The sequence below is a fragment of the Centrocercus urophasianus genome, unplaced genomic scaffold (assembly GCF_019232065.1).
Source record: "Centrocercus urophasianus isolate 14NV4802_14NV808 unplaced genomic scaffold, USGS_Curo_1.0 seq_10, whole genome shotgun sequence".
Lineage (NCBI taxonomy): Eukaryota > Metazoa > Chordata > Aves > Galliformes > Phasianidae > Centrocercus > Centrocercus urophasianus.
In genome coordinates this window covers 73,044,110-73,069,549 of record NW_024884142.1, presented here as the reverse complement: position 1 = coordinate 73,069,549, position 25,440 = coordinate 73,044,110, and the positions used below count along the sequence as shown (strand labels likewise).

Sequence of the window (25,440 nt, the reverse complement as noted above, 5' to 3'; positions counted from 1 at the left end):
TAGGGAGAGGGAATCCAGTAGGCTCTTTAGAGAGCCTCTGGTTGAGCTGCATCAGCACCTTCAGAGAACTTCCTGTGGCAGAGCTGCCAGTTTCTCTGCATGGCTGTGACTTGCTGTACTGGGTGTTCTCAGCTCTGCATGCTGAGATGGTGTGGTGAAATGCTGGGGATGAAGCGACACAGATTCCCTTCCCTCTGGTTTTACCCAACTTGTTCTCAAAATACACAATTTCTCCTCCTTCTTCCAGGACCTAGGGTGAGCTTACCCCAATTTTACTGTTGTTTGAGGGGGAGCAATCTGTGGGGGGAGAGGGAGGGAAGAGGGTGAAAAAGGCAAAACAGGAGGCTTCAGTCTTCCAACAGGAAAGAAAATGCTTTGCTTTTGCCAGCTGTTGTTGTTTTCCTTACTCTGTTGTTTCCTCCCAGTGTGCTGTGACTTCTTTGTTCTCTGGAGAAAACAAACTTTGTGGGGAGAGCAGCCTTTATTAATGAAAGCAAACAGCCGCTGCTTTGTTATTGTCTGTATGATGCCCTGATAATGTTTTGCAAACATAATTCCTGCTATGCTGGAAGGAGTCTCATGACTGGACGTTGGGAGAGCAGCGATGGCTTGTGGAGGTGATTGGGCTTCTGGTAGTTTGGATATATGTGCTGCATTTCATTGTGCAATGATCGAAAGCAGAACTCCAGGAGATCAAGAAGGCAACTAAGTAAGCAAATGTTATGTAGTGGAACAAAGTGTTTTTCCTTTAAAGATGGTTGTGTTTGACACTCTTCTTTTTCTTCCACAAGTTTTGGGCATTGTGCTCTGTTCTTCCCTTGGCCTTTCTTTTTCTCCAGTAGCTCTTATTCCCTGACGTTTCACTTGCATTGCTTTCCTACTGTCTCTTAGGATGACCCTCTCAAGTGTTGTCATAGTGCAATGAAATGACCATGGGGAGCAGGATGTAGTCCTGGACACACTCTTGCTTCCCACATTAGGATGTTGGTACATGTTCTATTTGCAGTGTGGTCACAGCTGAATTTTCCTTGCAGCTCTAAGAAACCAATAAAAGTTCATTCCTTATTGTGTGCAAACCTGTAATGCAGCAAGGGAAAGAACATCAAGCTGAGCTTTCACCTGCCCTAGGGAGACTTTTGTAGCTGTTTCCTGGCTGGTTTATCATTCAGGATTGGTGTTGGTTGACCAGACAAAGCCCTGAGGTGTGCAGCTTCATGGTGGTGTGTGCCATTACGAGTAGTGGCCCCAGAGGAGCTCCCTAGCTACATGTTGGATTTCTCAGCTGATACAGGTTATTTGTTCTAACATGATGGGGTCTTTATGAAAATGCTGTTCACTTATGAATTATTCAGTGCTGCAAGTGCCCCAAACACTGCGCTGTGTTTCTTAGTGCCTACTAAGAAGTCAGTCTTACCAGCCATGTACTTCAAATGGGACTGGGAAGAGGTGGGGGGCGAAGCAAGATTCTTGCCAGTATACTGGAGCATGAAATGTTCTGTGGTGTGAATTTGTTCCCTGTGATGGGTCGTGCACCTGGGAAATAAAAATTAAACACTGCTGATTTGAGGAGAGTTGCAGAGGGATTAGATGGCTCTTACTAAGGCCTGATGACTCTGTCAGGTGTCCAGGAGACTTGTGTGGGTTCTGGGAGCACAGGTGTTGGCTCAGTTCCCTGTTAGGCCAATGGAGGCCAGCACTAAGTCTTGACTGTGCTCATTTCATGTGGCTTAGCCTTAGTTCTGCCATGTTTAAGACTGCGATGTTGTTACTGCTAAAAACTTCCAGGCCTTTAATCCTGCTGCCAGTTTTTGATCCTGCTATCTCTCATCTGATTCCCTTGGGCAAAAGGCATGCTACAAAAACATGTCTGTATTTGAAGAAGTTGAGCGTGATTTAGCAATGTCAAACAAGGTGGCTTATGATCAACTCCAAGCTTAATTTATCAGTCTCTTAATGTGCCCTTATGTTAGGATCACATCAGTGCTATGACCAGCGAGCAGTACGTGATGTGAATGTGAACTTCTGTTTCCTCTGTGCAGGCTCTCAAAATACTGATGTGTTGTTTTTTTTTCTTTTCAGATAACGTGTTTTCAAAGGGACGTAAACTGAAAAAGCAAGTGCCATTGCCAGCTGTAAACATTGCCTTCTCCTCTCTTTGGCTGAAAAAAGTAGTACCTCTAATGACTAAACAAACAAGGTTAGAAGGGAAAAAATATTTTTTCTTTTGTGTTTACTTTGTGCTTTTTACAGCTCGGAGTGCTGTCAGTGTCATTGTTTTCCCCTTTATTGTCCAGTAATTTCCCTTCTCGTCCACGTGGGTTTTTCCCACAACAGAGGAGAGAAAAACAAGTACAGAAAGTAGGAAAACACTATTGTAAAACCAGAGAAAGAGTGAGTCTGCCTGTACTGTGGGCAGGTGGAAGGTCATAACTCGTTTTCACACATGAAGCAGAGATGAAGGTGATAAGGACTCTTTAAACTTTCCGGCATTGGCTTAACTCATGGAAAAAGCAGACTCTGGCTAAATAGAACAGTGCCCCAGCAGTAGCCTTTTGCTGATGGCTTTTCTTTCTCCTAAGACTGGGCTGTCAGCAGCTGTAAATAGCAGTTTGGAGTTCAGCACAGATTTTCCAATGAGTTTAGCCTGAGAGAGACATGTTGGCTGCAATGTTTATTTTGAAAATCCAGTTCAGTTGGTGCTGATAACTAAAAAATTCGTTCCAAAATTACATCTGTTTCTCTGGTGTCCCTGTGTTGGCGAGCTCTATCGGGACTCTTGAGAAGTACTTGGAGCTGTTTTCTGTGCTGTGTCAAAGCCCATCAGTTAGGCTGATGCTGAGTGAAGCAAACCTTGAGCAGATATATATGTATATATTTTTTTTTTCTGTGATATTCACAGAACAACAAGCCCCAGTTTCTCCTGCCTCTTGTCTCCCTGAAATCTGCATTTGGATCTCCTTCCTTCCTTCCTTCCCCTTCCCCTTGGTCTCCATTGGGATCCCCTTCCATTCTTGGTGTCACGTAAAGAGGGAGAGCACTCCTAGCACTCTTCTTCCCACACTCAGTCTCCATCTGTCTGTTCTTTGTTCTCTGTGGTGTCGTTTTTCCTGTGTCTAAGTTTCCTCACATGTAGATATTTCACATAAGCGACACCTGAAACATTTGGATCTTGGGTCCCAAGTGGGAAGGATCCCCATCTGGCTGCTCAGGATGCCCAGGCAGGGCTGTTCAATTCCCTGTGGGGAAAGCACTGGTGGCTTCACCAGGATCTGTGTTCACTTTGGCTTGTGCAGAGGAGTCCCTGAGCCATGGGGGTGACAGCTCACTCCATTTCAGAAATGTGAAACCTTAGGCAGCAGCTATTCCGGAACCTGACTCTGCAGCTCAGATTTTTATCCTCTGCATTAAAAGGAAAAAGGCCCATCTCTTCAAGTTTGTGCTTTGAACTAGCTTTGTTTAGCATGCATGTTATTGTCCCCTTTCCCCTCTCAACTTTTCTTTTCTCTGACTTATGCTGGCTGAGAAATACTGCTTTTAGAAGTTAACTAGTCTAGGAATTTTATTTATTTATTTATTTTTAATGGAGCTGGAATTATTCCTTTAAAATCCAAAGGCTGACTAAGGTGTGGAGGAAGGAGGGGCAAGACCTGGAGCAAGCGACAGCTGAAATACTGACATTGTTTTATGGTTCGCTCAGAACTAGTTGTTCCCTTGACTCCTTACACAGTGGTCAGGGCTACTTAATAAAGCTGATGGCAAAGCTGAAACTCCTTTATTGATAACACAGGATGTTGTCTAGGTTTTGTGGAAGCACAAATTCCTGGTGGGTTTGGCATGAAGAGCCACATCATCTTTTAGAGGGTCTACCCTACACATTTGTATTTCTCACCTGCTCTCATTGCTTGTATTCTTTGTCTTTCACAGATAAAGCTGTAAATACAACTTGGCATATAAATAAGGTTTGGTGTAGTGTTTCTTCTTCCCATTCTTTCAAAAAAAAAAAAAAAAAAAAAAAAAAAAATTGCCCCTCTTTCCACCTGGAGATTGAGGCAGGCAAGAATGGTGGCTGAGGAAGTATCCAGCATCATCTGGATTCTTCTCACTTCAGCTACTTCATGAATCCAATGCACGTGACACTACTGCACCTTCTCCTTGAACTGCTCTCTTTGCAGACAGGGTTTCCAAGAGCAGCAGAGGTGTATAGCGCAGTTGGGGATGGTAATGGCTGGCAGGTTTTGCCTTTTGTGAAATCAGGAGAATCAAACAAGAAATTCTTTGTTGCCGTGGCCAGGTTAGGAACTAAAGTTGTTTTTTGTGAGATGAAGAAAATTCTTGCCCCTGCTCAGGAGAAGACATTGACTGTACAGCAGGAGAGAAAAAAGACTTTTTATTTTATGTATTCAGGCTTCCTTCAACGTGAAGAGCTCGTCTTACACCAGCTTCTTAAAATGTTTGCTCCTGCCCTGCGAGCTCTCCCTGCTCTCAGTTGTTTGTAGTGGAACTAAAAAATCAGGATTCTGCTGCGAACAGCCTGTTAATGCATTTTTTGTTGAAAGATCATGTTGACTGACAAGTCCAGCTTTTTTTCAGAGCTGGCTATATATATTTCTACCCAATGTCTTTCTTCTTAACACACTTGTTATTCTCCTTCTTGAGATGCTTAAAGCAAAGGGTTTCCAGCAAGAACCTCAAAATTCTCATGAGCCTTTCTTGGACATCCTAATGCTCTTCTTTGAAGGATCAGTTGTGTGTATACGTGTGTGCGTGTGCGTAACCTGTGCTTGATCTACAACTTAACTCCAGCTACTGCTGCCCAAAGGTGCTGGGCTTTTAGAAGATGCATTGATGAGATTTTGCAGTGGACAGAAACTCAAGCAGTCTAATTGCAAGTGGAAAGTTGCCCAGCAGTGAGAGCTGCTTCTATAGAGAAAGTGACTTTTTGCTTAAGAGCCAGTTTCTCTCTTGATGATGGTATACATAGGAAAAATATGTCCTTTAGAAAGCCTTCTTGGAAGGACATAGAACACCTTGTCTTTTAACCAACTTAGACAAGAAGACTGTAAATAGCTTGAGGAATTACTAAGGTTATGTACTGGAAACTTTCTTGTCTAACAAAGAAAAACAGATGGGGGTGTGGATTGTGGGCCTGACAAAATAGGAGAGCAAATACATTTCAGACCAAGAGCTACCATTGACTTTAGAAGCCTGTGAGAAATGGTCTGAGCATTGGCTAGAACTCTTGCATGACTGAAGAATGAGTGAAGAATGGAGTTTCACAAGAACATTTCATTTATGAAGTGTTAAAAGGCTTATCTCAACAGATCCATCAGCAACCTGGATAGCAACTGAATTTCTCTATTCAAATGTTCTACCACATCATTTTCATTGTGTGCAAGCTGCGTGCTGTAACGGTGCCTGAGCAGTCAGTGTGTGGTGACCCATCACCTGACCCATCACAGACAGCACAGGATGCATTTCTGCTAGTCTCTGCTCTTTGCCCACAGCAGGAGAGAGAGAGCTAAGGATGCTTCTAGCCCCAGTTTGCTGTAGTGCTTATTTCTGAGTTTCAAGCAGTAAGAGCACATTCTGCATTTTCTCCTCAGATTTTTACCATCGTTACTGGGAGGGGTGTGAAACAAAGGAAACCTGCACAGCTGAGCAGGCCCCATGTTGGCACAGCACAGTGTACAGTTGGATTACCACAGAGGAGTCAGTCAGGTTTGCTTAGGGAAGCCAATGGAAGCCCTCCTTCGCCCTGAGGCCTTGACCCCTTGGTAAAGTGTGCAATGACTTGAATTTTGTAGGACATCTTATACTCGGGTTGCTTTGATTCAGAGCCTGAGTTCCCCATACACATCTATTTCTGTGGGGAGGCAAAGGGAGAAGAAGATGACAACTTATCTGCTAATTTGGACCATGCTGTTCAGGTATGAGCTTTGTCTTGGGCTTTATTTTCCTTGCTTTTTCCATGTGAAGGCTGTACTTTTCAGGCAACTTAATGCTTCTGAGAAATCCCACTTCAAACCTGCTTCTCCAGTCACTGCAGATGGAGGAGTTAGAGCCTACCTTAACAAACTTAATTTGGATGTATGCTTAGTGTCATATTTTAGTCTTAACGTGTGACTTGCTATCCTGAGGAAAAATGTGAATTATTATATGCACATCCAGACACATACTTAAAACTAAGACATTTATTACACTCTAATTCTACCCATAACCAGTGCTGGCAGAGAGGACACCTCTCCTTTGCAGTATCACCAAACACCTGCACGATGTCCTGGAACTTCCTCACTTCCAGCCACATGCTTGAAGGAGCCTCCCTCTGGTAACAGCTATTGCTGTGCTGGATGTGTGCTCATCGTAGCAATGTAAATGTGTCCAAAATTCAAAACCCCAGGTGTGCAAGGGATTTCACTGTAGAGGACTTTATGAAAGGAGTTGTGGGTTTTTCATTTTTGGTGGTTTTTTGTTGTTGTTTGTTTTGTTTTGTTTTGTTTTGTTTTGAGATTTAATCAACATCCACACCTACTTCTTTCCTTAAGAGATCATTACAAGCCTCTGAAAAAGGAGTCTTATCAAATGAATGCGGATGGTTGGCTTCTGTCCTCACTGCTGTTGTTCCTGGCAGGCATGCTGAGATGATGCAGTACTTTTAAAGGATGCCAAATATATCCTCACTGGCATGGAGGGGAAGTTTCCACAAAATCATACAAGAGAAAACACTGAGTGCAGAGATCTGTTCTGCTGTGTCTGTGCAATGTTCTTCCAAATGGCTTAATCGTGTGCGAAAATAAATAGTGCTTTTTTTAACACCTATCAGCTAGGAAAACAGGGTGATGGCTGAATTTAGAAGTATGAGGTACAGGAAGATTTCCCATGACCAAAAGTGGTCTATGGCAGTCTGTCAACTTTTGCTGTATTACTATAGTCATCTCTGATTTTTGGTGTTTCGGGGTGAGCAGTCAGCTATCCTGTAACCAAAAGAAAACAAACACTTACATTCTAGCAAAAATTATCAATCAAAACATGAGGCCACGAAAGCACAAACTGTGGGTGGAAACAGGTGGAAACCAGGCTCCTAACCTGGACACACATGTTTATCAGAATGCTCCTTCTTATGGACCTTGTGCAGAGTACAAGAGGATTTGGCCAGATATGTTAATGATTCTCAAAAATAAAAGATTCCAACTCAAAACAGCACTGTAACTCCAAGCCAAAACCCCATTTGCAATGCTACAGTAAGTACAAGCCACTGTGTAAGAAAAAAAAAATAATATTCCATGGGTGATTTGGTATTATGACTTACAAGGCTATGGTCTTACGGGTTAGCAGAATGTAATCTGTCCTGACCTCTGTTCTGCTCACCTCAGATTCCTGTCTTTCAGGAAGCGTTTCTATGCCGTTGTGCTCCAGGATGTGCTGAGGAGCCTCAGCATCTATGTCTACGTTGGCCTGCATGCTGGGCTTTTCATTCTCCCACTTTGCAAAGCCTTTGTTCTTCCCAGCTTTGCCGTGGAACTTGGATTTCATTTTTGGGAAAGTGTGAGACCCTGAATCACTCCAGCCCGGTTCGTGCCACAGCGGTTCCGTCTGCGTTGCTTGGCTGGCTGTCGCCCTCTGCAGCCGCACTGAAATCTTCCGGGAGGAGCCGGTGACAAGAGTGATGGCTCTGCCGTCGAGGTCCTGCTGTTCTGCATCGACGCTGGGAAACTCAAACACTTCATCCTGGGCTGAACAAGAAGGTAAATTCTTTTCTTTTTAAATATTCTCTTTCAAGATCTTTATAAAGAGATATCTTAAAACTTGGTTAAGGGGAAGGGAAGAAGGGATTTAAGGGTTCAGAAGAAAATGTTTGTTATTCTGGAATGCTTATGGAAGCTTTTAGTAGTCAGATCTCTTTCAAGACTAGACTATGTGCCACTGTATGCAATTGCATGATGGTTTGCAATGGTGCGTTGGTACAAAGGGAAAATGACAAGTGGCAAATGAGGACAATGCCTTTGAAGAGTCATCATAGAGTCATTTAGGTTGGAAGGGACCCTCAAAGGTTATCTAGCCCAACTCCCCTGCATAAGCAGGGAAAGAAAATAGAAACAAAAGGGTGCTCTCACCTGGTGGCAGGGAAGGGCTGCTGGGCAGGGAGCCGTGGTTGCTGCCCACAGAGGTTCCTCGGGAGAATTTCCTGCAGGCAAGCACGAGTAGGTCCCTGCACTGCTTGTGGCAGTTGGCACCGCAGTCTGTAGGAGGGGGACAGTAAAGTCACAGCCACTGGGTGATCCCTCGGGGCTGTCAGCACGTGTGTGCTGGAGGGACTTAGCCAAACAAATATGGTTACAAAAGTGGATCATTTGTTGTGTTTAAAAACAGTAATATTATGGCATTCCAGCAGCAGAAGGAAAGAGGGAGATGATATTGTCATCAGAAATGATGACTTCACAAGTGCACAAAGAGCAGTGGTTAAGAGTTCTCATTTCTCCCATCAGTTTGTTGCTTTGAGTGGCACTGAAGGACCCTCCCTACTGTGGTTTTGCAGTGGGTGGTACAGATGGGAACAGGCACTGGCTGCACTGTTGACCACCAAGATCTGAGCAAGAAGCTCAGCTCTTACCCTCATGCTTCACTGCCTGTTAGTTTTGATTCTACAGAGCCGCTTTTGCTCTCTCCTCCCTGGGCCGTGGTTACAAGCAATGATGCAGGACAGCGCTCAGCTTTGAGATCTCAAGTTGAGTTTACAGAGCTGCTGTGGCAAAACTTTACTTTTACCTTCCTTCCTGCAGCCTGATGGTAAGAGCATAGCCCACAGCTGGCTCTGTTGTAGTTGCTCAGACCATGGGCAAGTTCCCCACCCCTGCAAAGGAGAAGTTCACGTGTGGGATAAGGAGACAGGAACAGGGAGTGTCCTAAAAAAACCATCCTGTCAATCCTTCACCCTTCTCCTAGGAGCCAGGCTAAGACTAACGGGAAGGAGCTTGCCTATAAACATGATCATGAAGCCCCAGCATTGTGCATAACAGAGCTGCAGCCAGAGAAATAAATAGGGTTGGGCTTTTGGGGTCAATGGACCACTACAGCTTTCTTGTTCTCATCTGCTTGTTACAGTGTGAGCAATTAAAAAATTTAGTGAAGGAAAGTGAGAGATATGAGAGTTCTGGGACTTTTTTTTAAGCTGAACTTCTGCAGAAGATCTTGCAATGACATCTGCTAGGCAGTCCAAGAATTAAATATTTGTTTATTTCTAGCTCAGCCACTGATGCATTGCATGGACAGCAAGCCTGCAGTGCAGGCATGGGGATGTACATGATATGGACAGTGCTGCCAGCAGACCTTTTCCTGACCCCATGGTATGTATTTCAGGATGTCTCCCTGCTAGGACAAGGACACTCGGCTTTCCAAGATGCCACTTCTTGTTGGCACAAACTGACACCTTGCAGATCCCCTGAAGATCCCAGGGGCTGCTGGGGGAGGGGGGCCTTCAGCACTGGTGTTCTCCTGCTACAGTGAGGCTTTGTGGGATGCAGCAACCACTTGCTGGTCACAGCCAGTACGGGCTACTCAAGCAAAATCTGGCTGCCACTTCAGTGAAAAATACAGTTGACTTCTGCTAAAACCCACCACCTGAATTGTGAAAAATCCATGCAGTATATTTATTTACCTTTACATTTGTAGCCTTGTTTGATTATACCCCAGAGCTGCAAAGACAAAAAAAAAAAAAAAAAAAAAAGTCAAGGAATCAGAAAAGAAAGCCGGACGGAAAGCGAGGTCACAATGAGGAAGTACCAATGGCTACAGAAGCACAAACAGGATACAACTGCTCTTAACACCCTTCCTGTCAGGCAGACCTCCTCCTCTAAATGTGATAAGCTTTGTGTGGCTTCCCCCTTACTTCTGCCTGCAGTGGGACTACTGGAGAAGCAGCGGCACAGCTGATGCGTACTGCCAGGAATGGGTAAAAGAATCACTGTCCTATCAGGCTTACAAAATCCAGCAAAGCACATTCTGCTTCTGGCTTGTTTTGAGCCATCTCAGGGATCATTCCCATGACACATCTGGCCTCCAGCCACATGAATGGGCCTGTACTCTACAAGCATGGCAGACAAAAACACCACTGGGGACAAAGTCACTTTGTGGCTTTGGAGCTGGTTCCCAAACATGGACTGATCCGTTCACCTGACTTCTTCCATTAAGAACGGTCGAAGCCCAAAACAGACAGACAATTCACTGAACTCCTCTTTGCCTCCTCCCAGAGGCTGTCCTTATTGAATGTTGGCCTTCCATGTGGCAGCGTGTGCGTGTTCTGCTTTTGGGAAGCTGTCACTGTGATGTGAACTTGGAAGTAGAAAAAAAGATCCCCTGCAAACTGTTATCTGTACACTCAGAAGAAAGGTAACTACAACAGTGGCATTATAAAAACAAATATTTTCACTCTGAACAGCAGAGGGAGGAGAGTATAGTCCAGTTCTAAAGGAAAAAGATGAGAGACTGTAGTGTTTGTTTATCCTGAATTCCCTCAAAACATAAATAGGGAAGGTGAGCACAACTAGACAGTTGAAGCTGCATGTGGCTCCTCTATGAAAGTATGCAGTGTGTGGGAGAAATGTGCTGAGTAAAAGAATGGCCAACAGGAAGAGCCACAGTCCATATGGAGCACAAAAGAAAGAGTAAAAAAACCCTGCATATTGTGTAAGACAGAACTGCTTGCGTTTTTCCAATTAGAGACAAGGATATTGTGTGGAACCATATAAAAAGCCTTGCTGAAGTCCAGGTAGATTACATGAGTTGCTCTTCATCTACTACTGCCATCCCTCCTTTGCAGAAGGCTACCAATCTGGTCTTTTCCCGCAGATGCTGTAGATGTGCAGTGACTGTGGAGCTGTGGTTGGCCCCTCCTGGAAAAGCCACCCCTGGCTATGCTTTCCTCAGCTCTTTGCCAGATCCACTTGATGGGGTGTGGATTACTTTTCCTGTTGTCAAAGCTCTGCTCTGTTCCCTCTGGAGAGCTTTCTCCTTAATGTAACATGAATCCTGACCTAAAACTTTGAATCCACCTGACACGGCTCTATGACAAAGCTGCCTTCAGCCAGGCCCAGGGTAAGAGGATCTGTGCAAATGTGGACGGCCAAGCTGGAGGGGATGGCTGCTCACTCACCCTGACATGGGGTGCAAGTCAAGCTGTGGGTCGGAACTGAGACTGGTAGCGAGAGTATTGATTTCACTCTGTGAATGGCATTAGATTGTAGCTTGACCTTTAAAGTTCATCTTGTTTTAATATTAGATGTTTGACTGGTACTGGAGCCAGTGGGCTGTCACATCCATTCATCCTGCTGCATGGTCAGTTCACATTTTTTTGACGGTGAATCACTGCATCAGTTCAAAACAGTTTCCACCCATGGTTGGTTGGAGAGTGCTGAAATGCACAACAAACACACAGTGGCTGGTGCCTGTCCTGTCAGCCCAGCTCATCCACAGGACAATGCTAGTGAATGCAGTGAGCTGGCAGGAAAAATGACCTTATTTCCATTTCCTCCCCAATCCCTTACTTATTTTTGTTCCTGTGCCAGTTGTAATCATGAAGACATGGAAAAAGCCAGCAAGCAAACTGATAAGGGAGAAAAATATCTGGTAAAGAGGACATTGCAGGACACTCCTCAGCCCAACTTGGCGACGGAAGCCTTCCAAGCATGAACTAACTGTCACGAATGCAATGACGTCTTCCTAAGGCAGCAGGCAGCCCAAAACAATAGGCTCAGGCCAGTTCCCAATGTTCTTTCTTCTGGAGTGGAGCTGCAGAGCCTGCCTGCAGGCTTCTGAATCAGCACTGACTGTCATCTTTGAGGCTTCTGCAGTTCCAGTGGAAATGGGCAGAATTCCTTCTTCCCCAGCCTTGATCAGCAGCTGCGATAGGGAACACGAAGGTCCTGGTGTGATGGGTGCCAAGCAGAAGTGAGGGAAAAGGGCCAGTCTGAGATGAGGTATGTTTTTGTACTTGGTGGTGCTGTCATTGTAACTTTCAGCCACGAAGAAGTATGACTGAGTGGGAAAGGTCACATAGCAGAAGCAGGATATTTTGCTGCTGCTATATGCAGCAGGCTAGCATGGTGCAGCAGGGACATGTTCTGGCTTCACACCCTGAGCTGGGCCACACGTGGGCAGAGCAGGAGCCTCTGCCCTGGTGGCCTCCAGCCTTTCTCACTCCTCTGGGTGGCTGCATGCAGATGTGCACAAACATGCACATCTGCTGCATCCATAAGTGACATCTAAACTATAATAATTCATGTTTCTGTATGGCACTTGAAGTGGAAAAAGTTGGGAGAGGTTTGCAAGCCACACAAGCACTCACATTTTGTATACAGCACTCCAATAAATGGTTTCTTATAAGCCATAAGCAGCTTAAAAAAAACCCAAAACATTCAAAAGTTTCTCATGTTATAGAACTGCTGGCAGCCCGTTTCTTGACAAAAATAGAAGTTCTGTTAATTCAGTAGAGAAAGGATAAAGGCTGTTAGGGCTGTTCAGAAAATTATGAGCGGAGGTATGATGCCATATGCATGTCCTGAGACAGAATGGCTTTTGCTTCATCTACATCTACCATTCCAGACATCCATTTTCCCTGGAGTTTGTTTACATGAGAAATCAAGTTGAATTAAAGAAATTAAGACAAACCACATGAGGCCATTCATACAGTCCCTAATGTCCCTTAGCTAACGTAGTTTATCTTTTTACCTGCAACAGCAATTCTTACAAATGTCAGTATACAGGAACCACCAAAACACAAGTGGGTTCTGCAGCTACAAAAGGAGGAAATACCTTGTGCTTCCAAATGCAATGAGACATTTGGCTAAGCTGAAGAAACTTCAACAGTGCATGGAGCCAGGTTCACCCCATCTACACAGGAGTATAAGAAATTATGAGTAAGATTTATGATTACAAAAACATACTTACAAAACCTGCGCAGTGTTCACAGAAAGTTGGCTTAAGGTAGGTCATCTCCTGGAAGTTGTGAATAAACCCAGGTCCCATTTTACACTGGAACTGGGATTTAGCTCTCAGAAAATAAGCCATCATTTCTTCTTTGCTTATGAGTCCATCTCTGTTAGGAAAAAAGTAGAGTGGATCTGTTACTGCTAATGACACTGAACCCAGCAGTATGTTCTCGCTACAAAAAGCATGCAGCACGCAAAGGATGTTCTTGGAAAGTGCTAGAACAGTCCTGGTAGAAGAAACAAGCTTTCCCTTAGAACCCTTGTGGTTCTGATTCTTCATTAAACTTCAAACACCGAATTCATAGCATGGGCCTTGGTCCTTCAGTTGTTCAGGATATCAGAGAATTTGGTGGCACAGAGCAGGCCATCGTGTGAAGGAGACTCCTGAGGCCTATGGCCACCACTGCCTCAGCCAGCCGTGAAGAGCTTATAGGTTGGTGTTAGTCACCAGTCTACCAAATAGCAAATGGAGTGCTCGATGGCTATAGAACAAGAGGCCATGAGATATGGGAAGGTATCTAGACAGGACCTGCATGCTAAGTACTGGATCCAAGTTCCCAAGTAACCCAAGGTTTTACCGAACACAGTTCAACAAAACAAACAAAAAAAACCTTTGTATGTTATTTAAACAGAGCTTTTAGCTACTTCCCAGGCTGTGAAGATCCCCAGCTCTACTAAGCTGAAAGCCTTGGCTGGAGGCGTTCAGCTGCCAGACGTATCCACAGATTCATGTGGGGCACTGCAAGGGAACAACAAACCAGGCAGCCTGGGGAATTCAAAATGAAGGGACTGCCCAAACACATCCTCCTGCTGCTCAGTCTTTTGGAGCACATCCTTACATCACAACTGGCTACACTCAGTCTTTCCCTTGGCAGACAGGGCTGCATCTATTTGAATAGATGCTTTTTAAAGCATCAGATAAAGTAGGACTCCAGTCTGGGTGAAAGTATAGGACCTACTTAACATAAGAAGTTAAATGAGAATAGAATTCAACATTCAGTGATACTAATTTCCTTAAGAGAGAAGACAGACATGAGAGGGTTGGAGGTCTGGAAGACATTGCCTCTTCAACATTTTGTTTTGAAGCATTTGTAAATTAAGAAAAGAAAAAAAAAAAAGCAAAAAGAAAACAAACTAACAAACCAAGACAGCTCCAAACTTACTGGTCTTTGTCCAACACACAGAAAGAGTCCAAGAAGGGGAAGTTTGCAGCTATACTTTCAAAGTCTTCCTGAGAAATGTAGCCATCATGGTCATGATCATAGTTTCTAAAGACAGACTGGAAACAGAAGGAAATTATTGTCATACCACCCAGACTGTCCTGAATCTGTACTATCTCTTCAACCTCAATCACATTTATATTAATATTCAACTTTACTAATCACATGTTCTATCCATTGTTTTATTACTATCAGTGCTAATTGGCACTTTAATATGCATATTTATTGGACTGCAGAGGGGAAAAAAAAGGCTAATTTTTAAAGAAAACTTGACCTCAGTACTTAACTACTGGAACTCCTCTACACCTCCTCAGTCATAGTTGTGCATGGTATTATTTCTTCTTTTTTTGGAAATGTCACTAAAATTCTGCCCTGTGTGACGTGTTCCCTTTGTTTTATTAAGAATATCACAAAAAGGAAACCAAGCACAAAACAACCCAACAGCAGATTTCTCATAGAATTGTAGGCATTTTTGGATTCACTTTGCCTTCAGTCAGTCACTTCTGCTCTGCCACAGTGCTGCCACAGTGCTGTTTCAGTCCTATTTTCTTACTAATACTTTGACATCCAGATCACAAGTACTTTCCATCTAACAACTACTTCCTCCCTCAACCAGCTCCCTCTGATCACAGGACCTCAGCTACACCAAGTAGAGATAGATATGGGACCGAATTTAAAGGATTGCATGAACTTTTGCAAGCCCTCTTTAGCTGTTGAAGAATTCCTATATCCTGTCTTACAATAATTGAGGAGATCTGTAAAGGGACATTAAAGCATTTTATACTGAGACCAACACATTGAAGCACAACCCAAGGCAGCTAGCAAATGACAAAGACTGGAAAAATGCTGACAGTTGTACAGGGTGATGTGGGTCTCTTTGTGAGCTGTATCTATAACCAGTCTGTGTTTTAATTCTGCGAGACTCAATATCGTGTGTCCTGAACAAGGCTAAAGTTGTGGAACAGGGGCCTGCATTTCCCTTGGCCACCATGTTCAGAAAAGATGAAGGAGTTGCAACGGATGTGGTTTAAACAAGGAGAGTTTTGGGTGATTTTTATCAACACGTGACAATGGCAACAACAACATAGGAACACCACGTGCAGTTCTGGCATCTTTCTAAGAAAGAAGAAAACTGTTTTCTGTTTTTTTGAAAGAGCACCTACAAAGAGGAAACCAAAAAATAGATGTGTAGTCTGGTTGAGTGACTGAAGACTTTAATTTACCTTAACTACATAATCCCATTTATTGACCTCTAATATGGACGAGATCAGAATTTAATAGTTCCCCCCAGAGTTAGTTATTAATTTGTGAAAAGCAGAAGGAGATCTTGCTTCATTATCTACAGCGCATTCCTGGTTCCTCACCAAAAGTCCCTCACACGCCAACACAACAGGGCTCTGTCTCTCCAACGGGGCCTTCCACTGTGTAGCTTTGTTTGCATCATTCATCATGCCTCCTTCATTCTGTAGCTGCAAGACCACAGCTGGAACTCTTTGTGACCTCGTACCAGATTTTCAAAGTGACACCAAGACTGTACTATCTTTACTATGCATAATACACTTTGGACAGCTTGGCCACCAGGCACTGACATACCGACACCAAGAAACCAGCCTCTTGCCAGCAGATAAGCACAGTAGAATGCTTGGTTCAGGGGAGGCTTTCCAGAAACCTTCTCTGGGCTTAGTGATGTGTGAGTCCTTGAAAATTTGCCATTTTTGCCTCTGGAAACCTGCTTAATAAGTGTTAGCTCTGATTTCTGGACTAAAATAGAAATAGTTCTGAACGTATCAGCAAGAGCTCAAATTCATTAACAGATATTTAAAATTTATCCCCATCACAATAATTGCTCAAAAACCTTGAATGAAATTGTTTACAATGATTACAGTATCAAAATGAACATTCCCTTTGATATATTCTTTTGAGTACTTACATCCACTAACTTTCTTATGTGCTTGTTGATGACGGTTGGGTCAGGCTTAGGTACCACTCCAGATGCCCATTCCAGTGGCACCACTGGTTTGCTTGGGGTTGTTGGGGAGGTAGGCTGCTAGGAGACCAATCAAACACAACGATGTTAGAATTTGAATTATGAAATGTGAGTTCTCATAACAAGCAGCACCATATGGCAGCACTGCAGCCAACTTCAACAGCAGTGAAACTTGGGGGCAGGAAGGGGAGTCTCTGGACACAATGAGAATCAAGAATAGCATAGAAACCTAATCTTCTTCATCTTGAGAGAGCCCCTATGGAGCCTGCCATCACAAGAGGGAGATAAATAAGCCTAATGAAAAATGTTATATTATTGTGATAATAAGGATATTGTAGACTTTCACAAAAGGGTCACAAGGTCATACTATACTGTGTTTGATAGGAAAAAAAAAAAGGATGTGCTCTTGACTCACCATATTAGTGTGCTGAGTTTAAGAAGAAAATACTCCCTATATCCACAGAACTGAATTCCAACAAGTAACACTCAACACTCAACTCATGTCAATAGCACTTATGGAACATTTTTAATCCTAAGATTAATGTCACCATACAGTGATGAAACAACCTGCTGGCAAATATTTTTGCTCTAAAAACACACAGGAATGCAGCAATCTTTTAGAGACAACGTGTTATACGATAACACAAAACATGCCAGTATTGTGACATCTGTGGTTTGATGTGTTCCTTCTCTCAAAAAATATTTAGGTTAATGGGACTCAAAGAATTAGCACTCTGGTGCTGGACTACTACAGACTCACAGAGAGCTCCTGCTGCTCTGAGTACACACAGTGGCAGAAAGAAACCAAATCCACTGGAGCATTCCTCTTTCTTCTGAACAATCAAACTCTCTCTCTCTCTCTCTCTCTCTCTCTCTATATATATATATATATATTTGGTGCCAATGCTTATATGTTGGCATTGAAATCCATCTTATACTGAAGCAAAAAATATCTATGCTAGTGCACCCTCAGTGGCAGAATTGTGCTGGGCAGAGATGCCCATAAGCCATTGGCTGTACAAGCAAAAAAAACCCAACAAACTAGGTAGTCCCTGGGTATTCACTGAACACAGCATCAAAGTCTCCAATAACAGCTGGGTACTCATACTGCTTTGTAATTCTCTTCACTTACAGTGGTGACCCACTCCTTCCACAGCACAGAGCTGTAATTGCCCAACTTTACTGGCAATGAAGGAAGCATGAGGGAGCCAGAATAACTGTGGCAAAGGGAACAGTTGTGGTCAAATTACATCCAATGCGGACAGGAGACTCATCAGCGAAATTCCAGGTATTCAGACTGAATTAGTGCTGACTGTGGAACTACTCAATATTGCCCATCATCCTCCATTGAAACCACACACATGCAGTCTTCAAGCTGGTCTCCAAAAGTGATGAACTATTCTTAAAGTCAGGTAAGTCCTATACTTAATAGCTAAGGGCTTTTGCATCTTTGTTTCTCCTTTTAAGAAGATACAAAAGTATAAAAAGCACTGAAAAGAAAGACCTCCCAGTACTGGTCTCCCCCTCTCACACCCCACTGTGCATTTCCAGCCACCCTTATTTTCAGCTGGTGTCAGAGTGAGAGCTCAGCTTGTGAGGATCATGTGCTGGATGTGACAGGCAGTGAGGGTGCTGAAATGCTCACAGGACAGAGGAAGTCCCAAAAGCTGGTAGCTGGAGAGAGAGCAATACTTTAAACAAAATGTCAACTATTAAGATGTTTATCTCTAACTTAAAAAGCATAATACGAAGTGTACCAATGCAGCCTTATCTTGATAGGCGCTTATAAAGGTTATCTTCACATAAAGCAGAACTCTGCTTTCTAGAGACTTCACTAAACTCTGGCTAGTTTCATTCTTCTTTACATATAGAATCATACACAATAGAAAGTTTAAGGTGAATATGAAAGAAACTGATTAATGGACATTCAAAAAATACAAAAAAGCTTCATGCAGAAATACTAAATAATATGAAAAAAATGCGGTAAAAGATGACCTACAGATTTGGAGTTCCTTGGTTCTAGCACCAGTGAGAGCTTGTAGATGTCATCCTCTGTGTGATAGAGGTCCAGGGACAGCTATGGGTAAGAAAGAGAGAAAGACAGTAACATTTATTAGACAGAGTCAGATACAACAGGTTTGTTAGCAGAAAGATATCTCCCCCTGGTACTAAACACCAGAGCAGGTGCCCAGGGCCATGCCCAGGAGGCTCTGGGCAGCTTGTGCCTGGTGTTCAGAGGGAGCTTCCAGTGCTCTGGTTTAGCCCACTGTCTTTTTTACTGGTTCTGACTCTATCCTCATATCCAAGGATACTTCAGTAGTCCAGTTTGGCCCATTCCTGGTCCCCTCATGCTGAGCAACACAAATTCCCTTTCAGCTTCTGTTTCTAGGTAAAATTTAAGATTTTTCTTTCATGTACTCATCCTTTTCGCTAGAGGATTTGCTGAGGGAAAAGAAGGGACTTAAATACAGTGGAAGTAAAATGAACATTTTTGCTTTGGCAGCTGTGGTCGTGCAGTGGCACATGTCTGCAGTGAACTCTTCCTCACTGAGGTGATCCCCGCTGTGGCCAGTTTTATGCAATGAGATGAGCATTGCATGCTTCCTGTGGTCATCTCCTTGCATCAATTGGCTTTGGATTAATTGGCTTGATTTGAAGTTATCATCCATCTTTCAAATCCCTAGTTAAGCTGGAATGTTCCACAGCAGGCAATGGAATTACTACTGTATAAACAGCTGTAACAGATGATTATTTTCAGAGAACTTGAAGAGCAGACTTAGTAAGGAGCAGGACCAGGCCCAATAACCATCTTTCCTTAGGCAAGGTGATTACATATTGGTTAAATAAGCTGTCTTTTGTATTTAGGCTACAGTTTTGTGCCAACAGATGAAATGCAATGAGTCTTCTTAGGACAGCCTTTACAGTGGCAGTTTCCAGTCTAGTTTGACTCTCCTTGCTGTCCTGTTCTCCTTAGTAATTTGGCAGGGAGGGGTGTGAGGAAAGCAGAGGGGGATCAGAAAGGCATGGCTTTTTTCATATGTGGAACTTACTGAAGAAAAGTTGGGGAGGGTGACTTTCAATTTAGCTGTTTAGACATTTCTCATTCTCTTCACTAGACTGTACAAGCGATGGGGACTTTCCAGCCATTTGCATACAGTCTTAGAACAGGTTGGTTAAATAGCCATGGAGACCTAAAAATAGCTGGGGGGAAAATAGTGGCACCAAATAAGCTGTAACTCAGTACAAATCCACTGTGGACTAATGAAGAGACTGAAGTCCTCTTCCTATCCACAGAAAATGATGGGACATTTACCCTCAGGCTTTTATTCATATAGTGAAATAAAAACAATGTGGAAATACTGCACAACAGGTAAGAAAATCATAGAACCATAGAATTGTTTCAGTTGGAAAGGGCACTTACAGGTCATCTAGTCCAACTCCCCTATGTTCTAATTATGAACCTGTCCCTAGAGCCATTAATCCTCTTGGTTGCACTGCCAAACTTGTGCTTAGGTTTGTTTTTACCACTTTTGCTTCTTTGTTCCTGTCAGAACGTAGAATGGGTGCAGTCACTGAGAACAGAGCAAGTGTGGGCAATAGCTCAGGAAAGGGGATTGAGGAGCACAGACTAAGAGTAAGCATGTAACATGCTCCCAGGCAGCCAAGTCATGCTACATTCAGGTCTCTTGCCCAAGTAACTTGCCCTTACTTACACACAGCCAAGTGAGAATTCACATCATCAAAGCTTGCTCTCAGCCTTTGCAGCCTCCTGTGCGACTAAACCTGGTGTTTGCCTCAATTGCCTACCAAACAACAAACCATTGCCTTATTTGTGGAGAGAACTCCAGTTCCCCCTGAAAAATGGTCATGCAGCAGCTAACACTGAAAACAGAGAGATTTAAATTCTCTTTTCACCCGTTCACCTTTATCAAGGAGTCTGAGGTTTACTACCATGTTCTCTGGCCCAGCTTTTAAGCCAGTAATCACTCAATAGCTCTTAACACAGCCTCTATGATAACCATTTCCAAAACACTTGAAAGGCTCAGCTTCTCCAAAGAAGACAGATTTTCATCACTGTGGAAAAGAAACACCAAGGCAAATTCCCATATGCCCACTTAGTTGATGAAATGCCCTTTTTATTGCACTGTGCAAGCTGTGGCCCAGGAAGCCAGCACCCAGAGATGAACTTGTCATGCCAGCACAGCCCAGATTGGTGGCACTTGCTAAGTGTGATGTAAAAGGATGCAGCACAAGGGACAGAGGCCAGACAAGAGATTTACACATTGCTTATCAGGATGAAACACCTACTAAAAGCTCTCCCAGATAGAAACGGCTTCTGCTGAGAAAACAGCAAAAGTAAATAAATAGCTGAGCCAGCTGATTGATGTACAAATGAAGAGCACAGCACAAACAATGCATTTACATGCATTTACCAGTTTTGGAATTAACTAAAAGATGTATTATAGCAGAAAGACATAGCAATAAACTGAATAATTACTTTCTCTGGCTCTGAAAACTGAGGTTGACTTTGGCAGCAAGGGAGGCTAAATCTGCTAAAAGACTGTTTGCACATCCCAAGGTCAGCTATTTTCAGCCTGCAGTTCTTGTCAGCTTTGGGCTGAGACCCCAGCTTTTCTTCTCTTTCTTTGACCCCAGCCTGTAATTTATAACTTTCTTATTAACAAAAGGATTGTTAGAAATGTTTCATCTGCCACATAAGTTTGTTAATACCGTTGAAGAGACAACTCTAAGTAAAGGGACTGAAATGTATTCATATGGTACAAAGGAGAACCAAACATAACTGGAACACACTGGAAGAGAAGTTGGAATATTCAAATAGTATGAGGTTTTCCAAAACTCACGTCCAGGTGGTATCTGGTACAAATTTATTTCTAACCTTCCAGAAGTAGCTGTCTTAAGTGAAAATTCTCACACTACTCAACAAACAGACAAAATTACCCTGGAAAAGTCTTAGGACGCCTATGGCCATCTTCATCACTACTGAACAGTTACAACTATGGAATCACGACAGTAGACAAAAAGTGGCACAAGTTAATTTTAACCCCTGATCAGGCCTGGGATTAACATTGCAGCATGCAACTTCAATTATTTACAGTCAGATTGGCTCAACTATTAGAAAGCCAGCAGTGCAATATGAGGAACAAATACATCAGAGCATCATGAATGAAGTAGTACTCTTCTTATACTCAATTACTCTTCCTGGTAAATGAAATACAGATTGGAAAAAATATTATATAAATATAAATAAAATCTCATTTTGCTGAAAACAAAAGAAATATTTTTAAAATGGAAAAATGGGTAAAATACAAGAACTTGTACAACGATGGGTATCAAACTGCAAGTCTTAGAAAAATCTGATGCTTTCAGCTCCTTTTGAAATGCAGACCGTTACCCAAAAGAGAGTGGCAGCTAATCAAAATGACAGCAGTAGTTGAGCTTCCATTTCTCACTTCACATTGTCTAATTTGTGCCCTTGGGTGCTCAGTTTCTTATTCCTCAGTTCTCTAAAATCTGATGTTCCACTTCCCCCTACTTGCAGCCAAATCTGTCAGAAACTGTGAACTCGAGATGAGAAACAATGCTCAATCCCTACTGAAACAAAACAAGATGATAAATATCTGTGTATGATCAAATTAGAGAGGCATTACCGTGGGCTATAATGTGGCCCCTTCTCTTCACAGCCCCACCAGCTGTGATTAAGATGTGCTTCCGTTTGCTTCATACAAAGTGCAACAGAAAAAGTTTGTCCTATTCCTTAATGAAGTGACACCAGATTGGTAGCTCCAAGCTCAGGCTCATTTTTGTCAGTCACTGTACCTGATCAGTTCCAGAACAAATCCACCACAAAGTACAAACTCTGCATAAATTTCTGATAAACATATATTTGAGCATTTTAAAGTAAAGTGAAAAAATCTAAGCTCCTGCTCAATAGTGCCCACTCAAGGCATTCACATAGAAGGAGACAAGTAATGAAATTCATCTGAGGTCCATGACCTGACAGAAGAGAAGCTGGAATTCAGCTCCCACCTCTCCAGGCAGCGATGAGCACAGCAGTTCAGAGCCAAATTCGTTCCCTAGCTTTGATCTAGCTTTTGTCTGTCATTTAAAAGAGACAAGAGAAATCTGGAGAAAAAGTTGATCTAGAAAAGTTTATGCTAGCCAATAAAATAAACAGAATCACTGGAAAAGTTCTCAAATCTATCTTATTCTGTCTCAGACAGACCTTGTTTGATTCTAAGTTTACTTAGAAAAGAATTCTACTGACTTAATGACAGAAGGCAGCTTCTCTTTCAGTCTGGATTAGAGATCTGATGGACAAAGTGAAATAAGAATAGAAACAGCATAAAATGATCACACATCGGGAGAGTCCTTTTTTCTAAAGTGACATCTTTAAAAAACAGCTCTCAGATGAGTAGATGGCTTGCTTTTATCTGCAACATGAACGGTTTTAACTAACAACATTCCTTTCCTCCAAGTTTCACTGCTCCTGTCTTTAATTCCAACTGGTTTTTGCCCCTAATCAAACCATGGTGCTGGATCAAATGCTGCTGCAGTTAAGATCAATGCTAATTTGAAAAAATTTCAGCAGAAGCAGAATTTGGTCAGTAGATTCAGGGGGCACGCTTCAATATCTTTTGAAGTTAAGCATCGTATTTATTATCAAATGACACTAATTGTCTACATATAAAAAAAAAAGGGGACTTAAAATAAATCCTTTTCAGCACTGACACTTGTGGATGTTTTTTCAGGAACTATTTAACATCATATAGGAATACATTTATTTACAGTACAGGAAGAACACTGTATCATTTACAAAGCACAGGGGAGAAGGAACAAAGTTACTCCCAAGTTAGAATTTCACTGATGTAAGTATACCAACACATAGCCCAAACTTTGCAAAAGCCTAAATTCTAAGTAGTCAGAACATTTTCCTTTTAATACAGAAGCATCTCTCTCTCCATTATTTTTTTTAAATAAATGAATCAATGCAACTGTTTTCTGTTTCTGTATCCAGCCATCACATACTCTCTGAATACATTCGCATCTCACATGAACTTGTTTCTATTCTGCATTGCCTCTTTTTTAAAATAAAAAAAAAATGTTATAACAATGTACACTCAACTTTGTATTGGCATTCAACATCTAAATAACAGAAGTAAATTGGAAGTTGCACAATACTTACTGTTAGCAGGTTAATTAAATCCATATTAGGCTCTAAGTGATGAGAAGCAGTTTGCAGGGAAACCAGTTCGTTCAAGGTGATGGAAAGCTGCTGCATTTTCACTATGTTTACTTTATTTTCATCTATCCAGTCAGGAAAAATGACATGGACAGCAATCAAGTCTTTCAAATGCACTCCTAAAATAGGAATTTTGAAGCCAACACAGTCAGCAAAAGCCTTGCGGTAGTTGCAGTAGTTTCCATTGGAAGAGACCAGCTCTGTCATTTCATTCCAGTCCTACAAATAGCCAAAGAAGCAAGTTCTTGTGAAAGCATTCTTAGCATTTCCTTAATCTGTTTTAATGAGCATAACTTGTGGCTGAGTCAACAGAGTTAATTTTCTCTCTAATACAGGCAATCTAGCAGAGAATCTCTGTGAGTTGATTCTTCTCCACTGAGAGAAACCCAAGCCCAGTCCCCTAGGATACCTTGCCAAGATCCAAGTATTGTGCCGGTGAGACCTGAACTGCAGAACTCATCAGACCTTCAAGAAGGGATGTTCTGCTCAATATCTGTACATTTGGTTGTCCACCATACCTTTGTGACTTCCGAAGACAGATGAGAATGAGTCTCTTTCAGGCGAGAAATAGAGCTATGGCTAAGACCTCCCACAACTGCCATCAGTGTGTTGAAGTTCTGGAGATGGAGGAGCTTCTGTAGAAAAGATGGATCATGAAAAAATAAAAATAAGGGTATGTATGGCAGCTATCCAGTATCACAGAAGACAAGCTAAAGGAAATGTCCTACCATTGCTGCATAGGAAACAACTAAGCCAAGGGATATAAGGGAATTCCGCAATTATTTTTTAAATTAGATTAGTTCCACAAGAAACACGTGATAATGATAGTTGGGAAACAGAATACAACAAAGAAAAAATACATTTTATTTTTTGTCTTCTAAAAAATGCAGATGTGCCACACCTGGAAGAAATAAGTAGCAGTTATGTTGAACAGACTTTTCACTCAGGAAACAGCCCAAAGAGCACCCAGTTCACTTGTTTCCTGTGATCTCTATATTGTTGCTTCATATTGGAGGAAGGAGACTCATAAACAAGACATACCTGTGCAACATTGATAAACTTCGTGATCACTTCTGCCCTTTGCAGGGGTGTCGGCTTGCTGAGAACCATGAGCTGGACCCACTTGGAGATACCATTAAACAAAGCAATAGATCTCTCCAAAGTAGGATTGTTCTCCAGGCAGCCATGGATCACATAGCTTTGGTAGTCTGTGAACTAACAAGGAAAGGGAAAGACATTTTCAGTAAAACGGTGGACAACCTCAGAGTCAAATTGAAACTTTGATATTTTTTCCCCGTCAAAGCTGTTCTTGTTTAGAAAGTGACTACAGCTGATGCTCAGCAGACCCTGCTGCATATCAGTACTTTCTTAAAATATTTTCTTTTGTCTTATTTACAGGTCTTGCTGTATCACTTACAACTTCAGTATTTGAATGCCAGGTTAATACTAAGGCATGCATGATGAATATGATTACTACTTCTATGGAATCATTTTTCCCCACGATTTACTCAACACCTGAGACATTTTATTTTGTGCAGTTTTACTTGACATCCTCATACAATGATACTGTATAGGAATGACCTAGTGCTACAAGTAAGAAGCATATAAAAAGGAGTTTTCACTTCACTCCAATACCTGATCAAGAACATTACTGATGTAAAGAGCAAAATCTGGGCGCTGCTGAAGTCAACAGGAGCTCCTAACAAGAGTCTGAACTGCAACTCAAGAAGCTAACTATGCATCAGTTTTCCTATGTCTTCCTCCTACATCAACTGATCAATTCGTAGCACAAGCAGCTAGTTCTGCTAAATCTTGCTTATTCTGATATTGTTCATTCCTGTGTGTTCATGGATATTGTTCCACACGGATGGCTACCACTAGAATTAGATTTCTTGAGAACTTCTGGAAAGTACTCTTCAGCTCTCCCTTAAATTTGGATTTTCAGAAGCTTATGATGGAATTTCAGCTTGTGTAGGGAGCTGTAGCAATACC

At 42.4% G+C, this 25,440-nt stretch overlaps 1 protein-coding gene and 1 long non-coding RNA gene across 5 annotated transcripts in view; one reads left to right on the top strand and one right to left on the bottom strand.

The window, feature by feature from the left end:
• The first annotated feature begins 331 nt into the window (after positions 1–331).
• On the top strand, positions 332–25,351 carry LOC122163242. The gene is made up of 8 exons (XR_006169870.1): positions 332–709; positions 2,080–2,197; positions 5,604–5,927; positions 7,386–7,742; positions 9,240–11,969; positions 17,322–17,599; positions 23,784–24,121; positions 24,847–25,351. It is a non-coding gene; the product is annotated as an uncharacterized LOC122163242 (long non-coding RNA).
• Positions 6,174–25,440, bottom strand: part of RASGRP3 (RAS guanyl releasing protein 3) — a 50,819-nt gene continuing 31,552 nt past the window's right edge. For 3 of the 4 annotated variants that reach the window (XM_042823974.1, XM_042823896.1, XM_042824061.1), the window contains exons 7-17: positions 24,490–24,663; positions 23,967–24,083; positions 23,392–23,667; positions 18,187–18,264; positions 16,131–16,247; positions 14,144–14,259; positions 12,940–13,087; positions 9,653–9,689; positions 8,112–8,237; positions 7,366–7,730; positions 6,174–6,971 (exon numbers count right to left, since the gene is read on the bottom strand). In XM_042823974.1, the coding sequence (XP_042679908.1) occupies positions 6,963–6,971; positions 7,366–7,730; positions 8,112–8,237; positions 9,653–9,689; positions 12,940–13,087; positions 14,144–14,259; positions 16,131–16,247; positions 18,187–18,264; positions 23,392–23,667; positions 23,967–24,083; positions 24,490–24,663 (1,563 nt within the window). In that variant the 3' untranslated portion in view covers positions 6,174–6,962. The remainder of the gene's footprint in view (positions 6,972–7,365; positions 7,731–8,111; positions 8,238–9,652; positions 9,690–12,939; positions 13,088–14,143; positions 14,260–16,130; positions 16,248–18,186; positions 18,265–23,391; positions 23,668–23,966; positions 24,084–24,489; positions 24,664–25,440) is intronic. The other variant, XM_042824150.1, reaches the window with a different exon arrangement.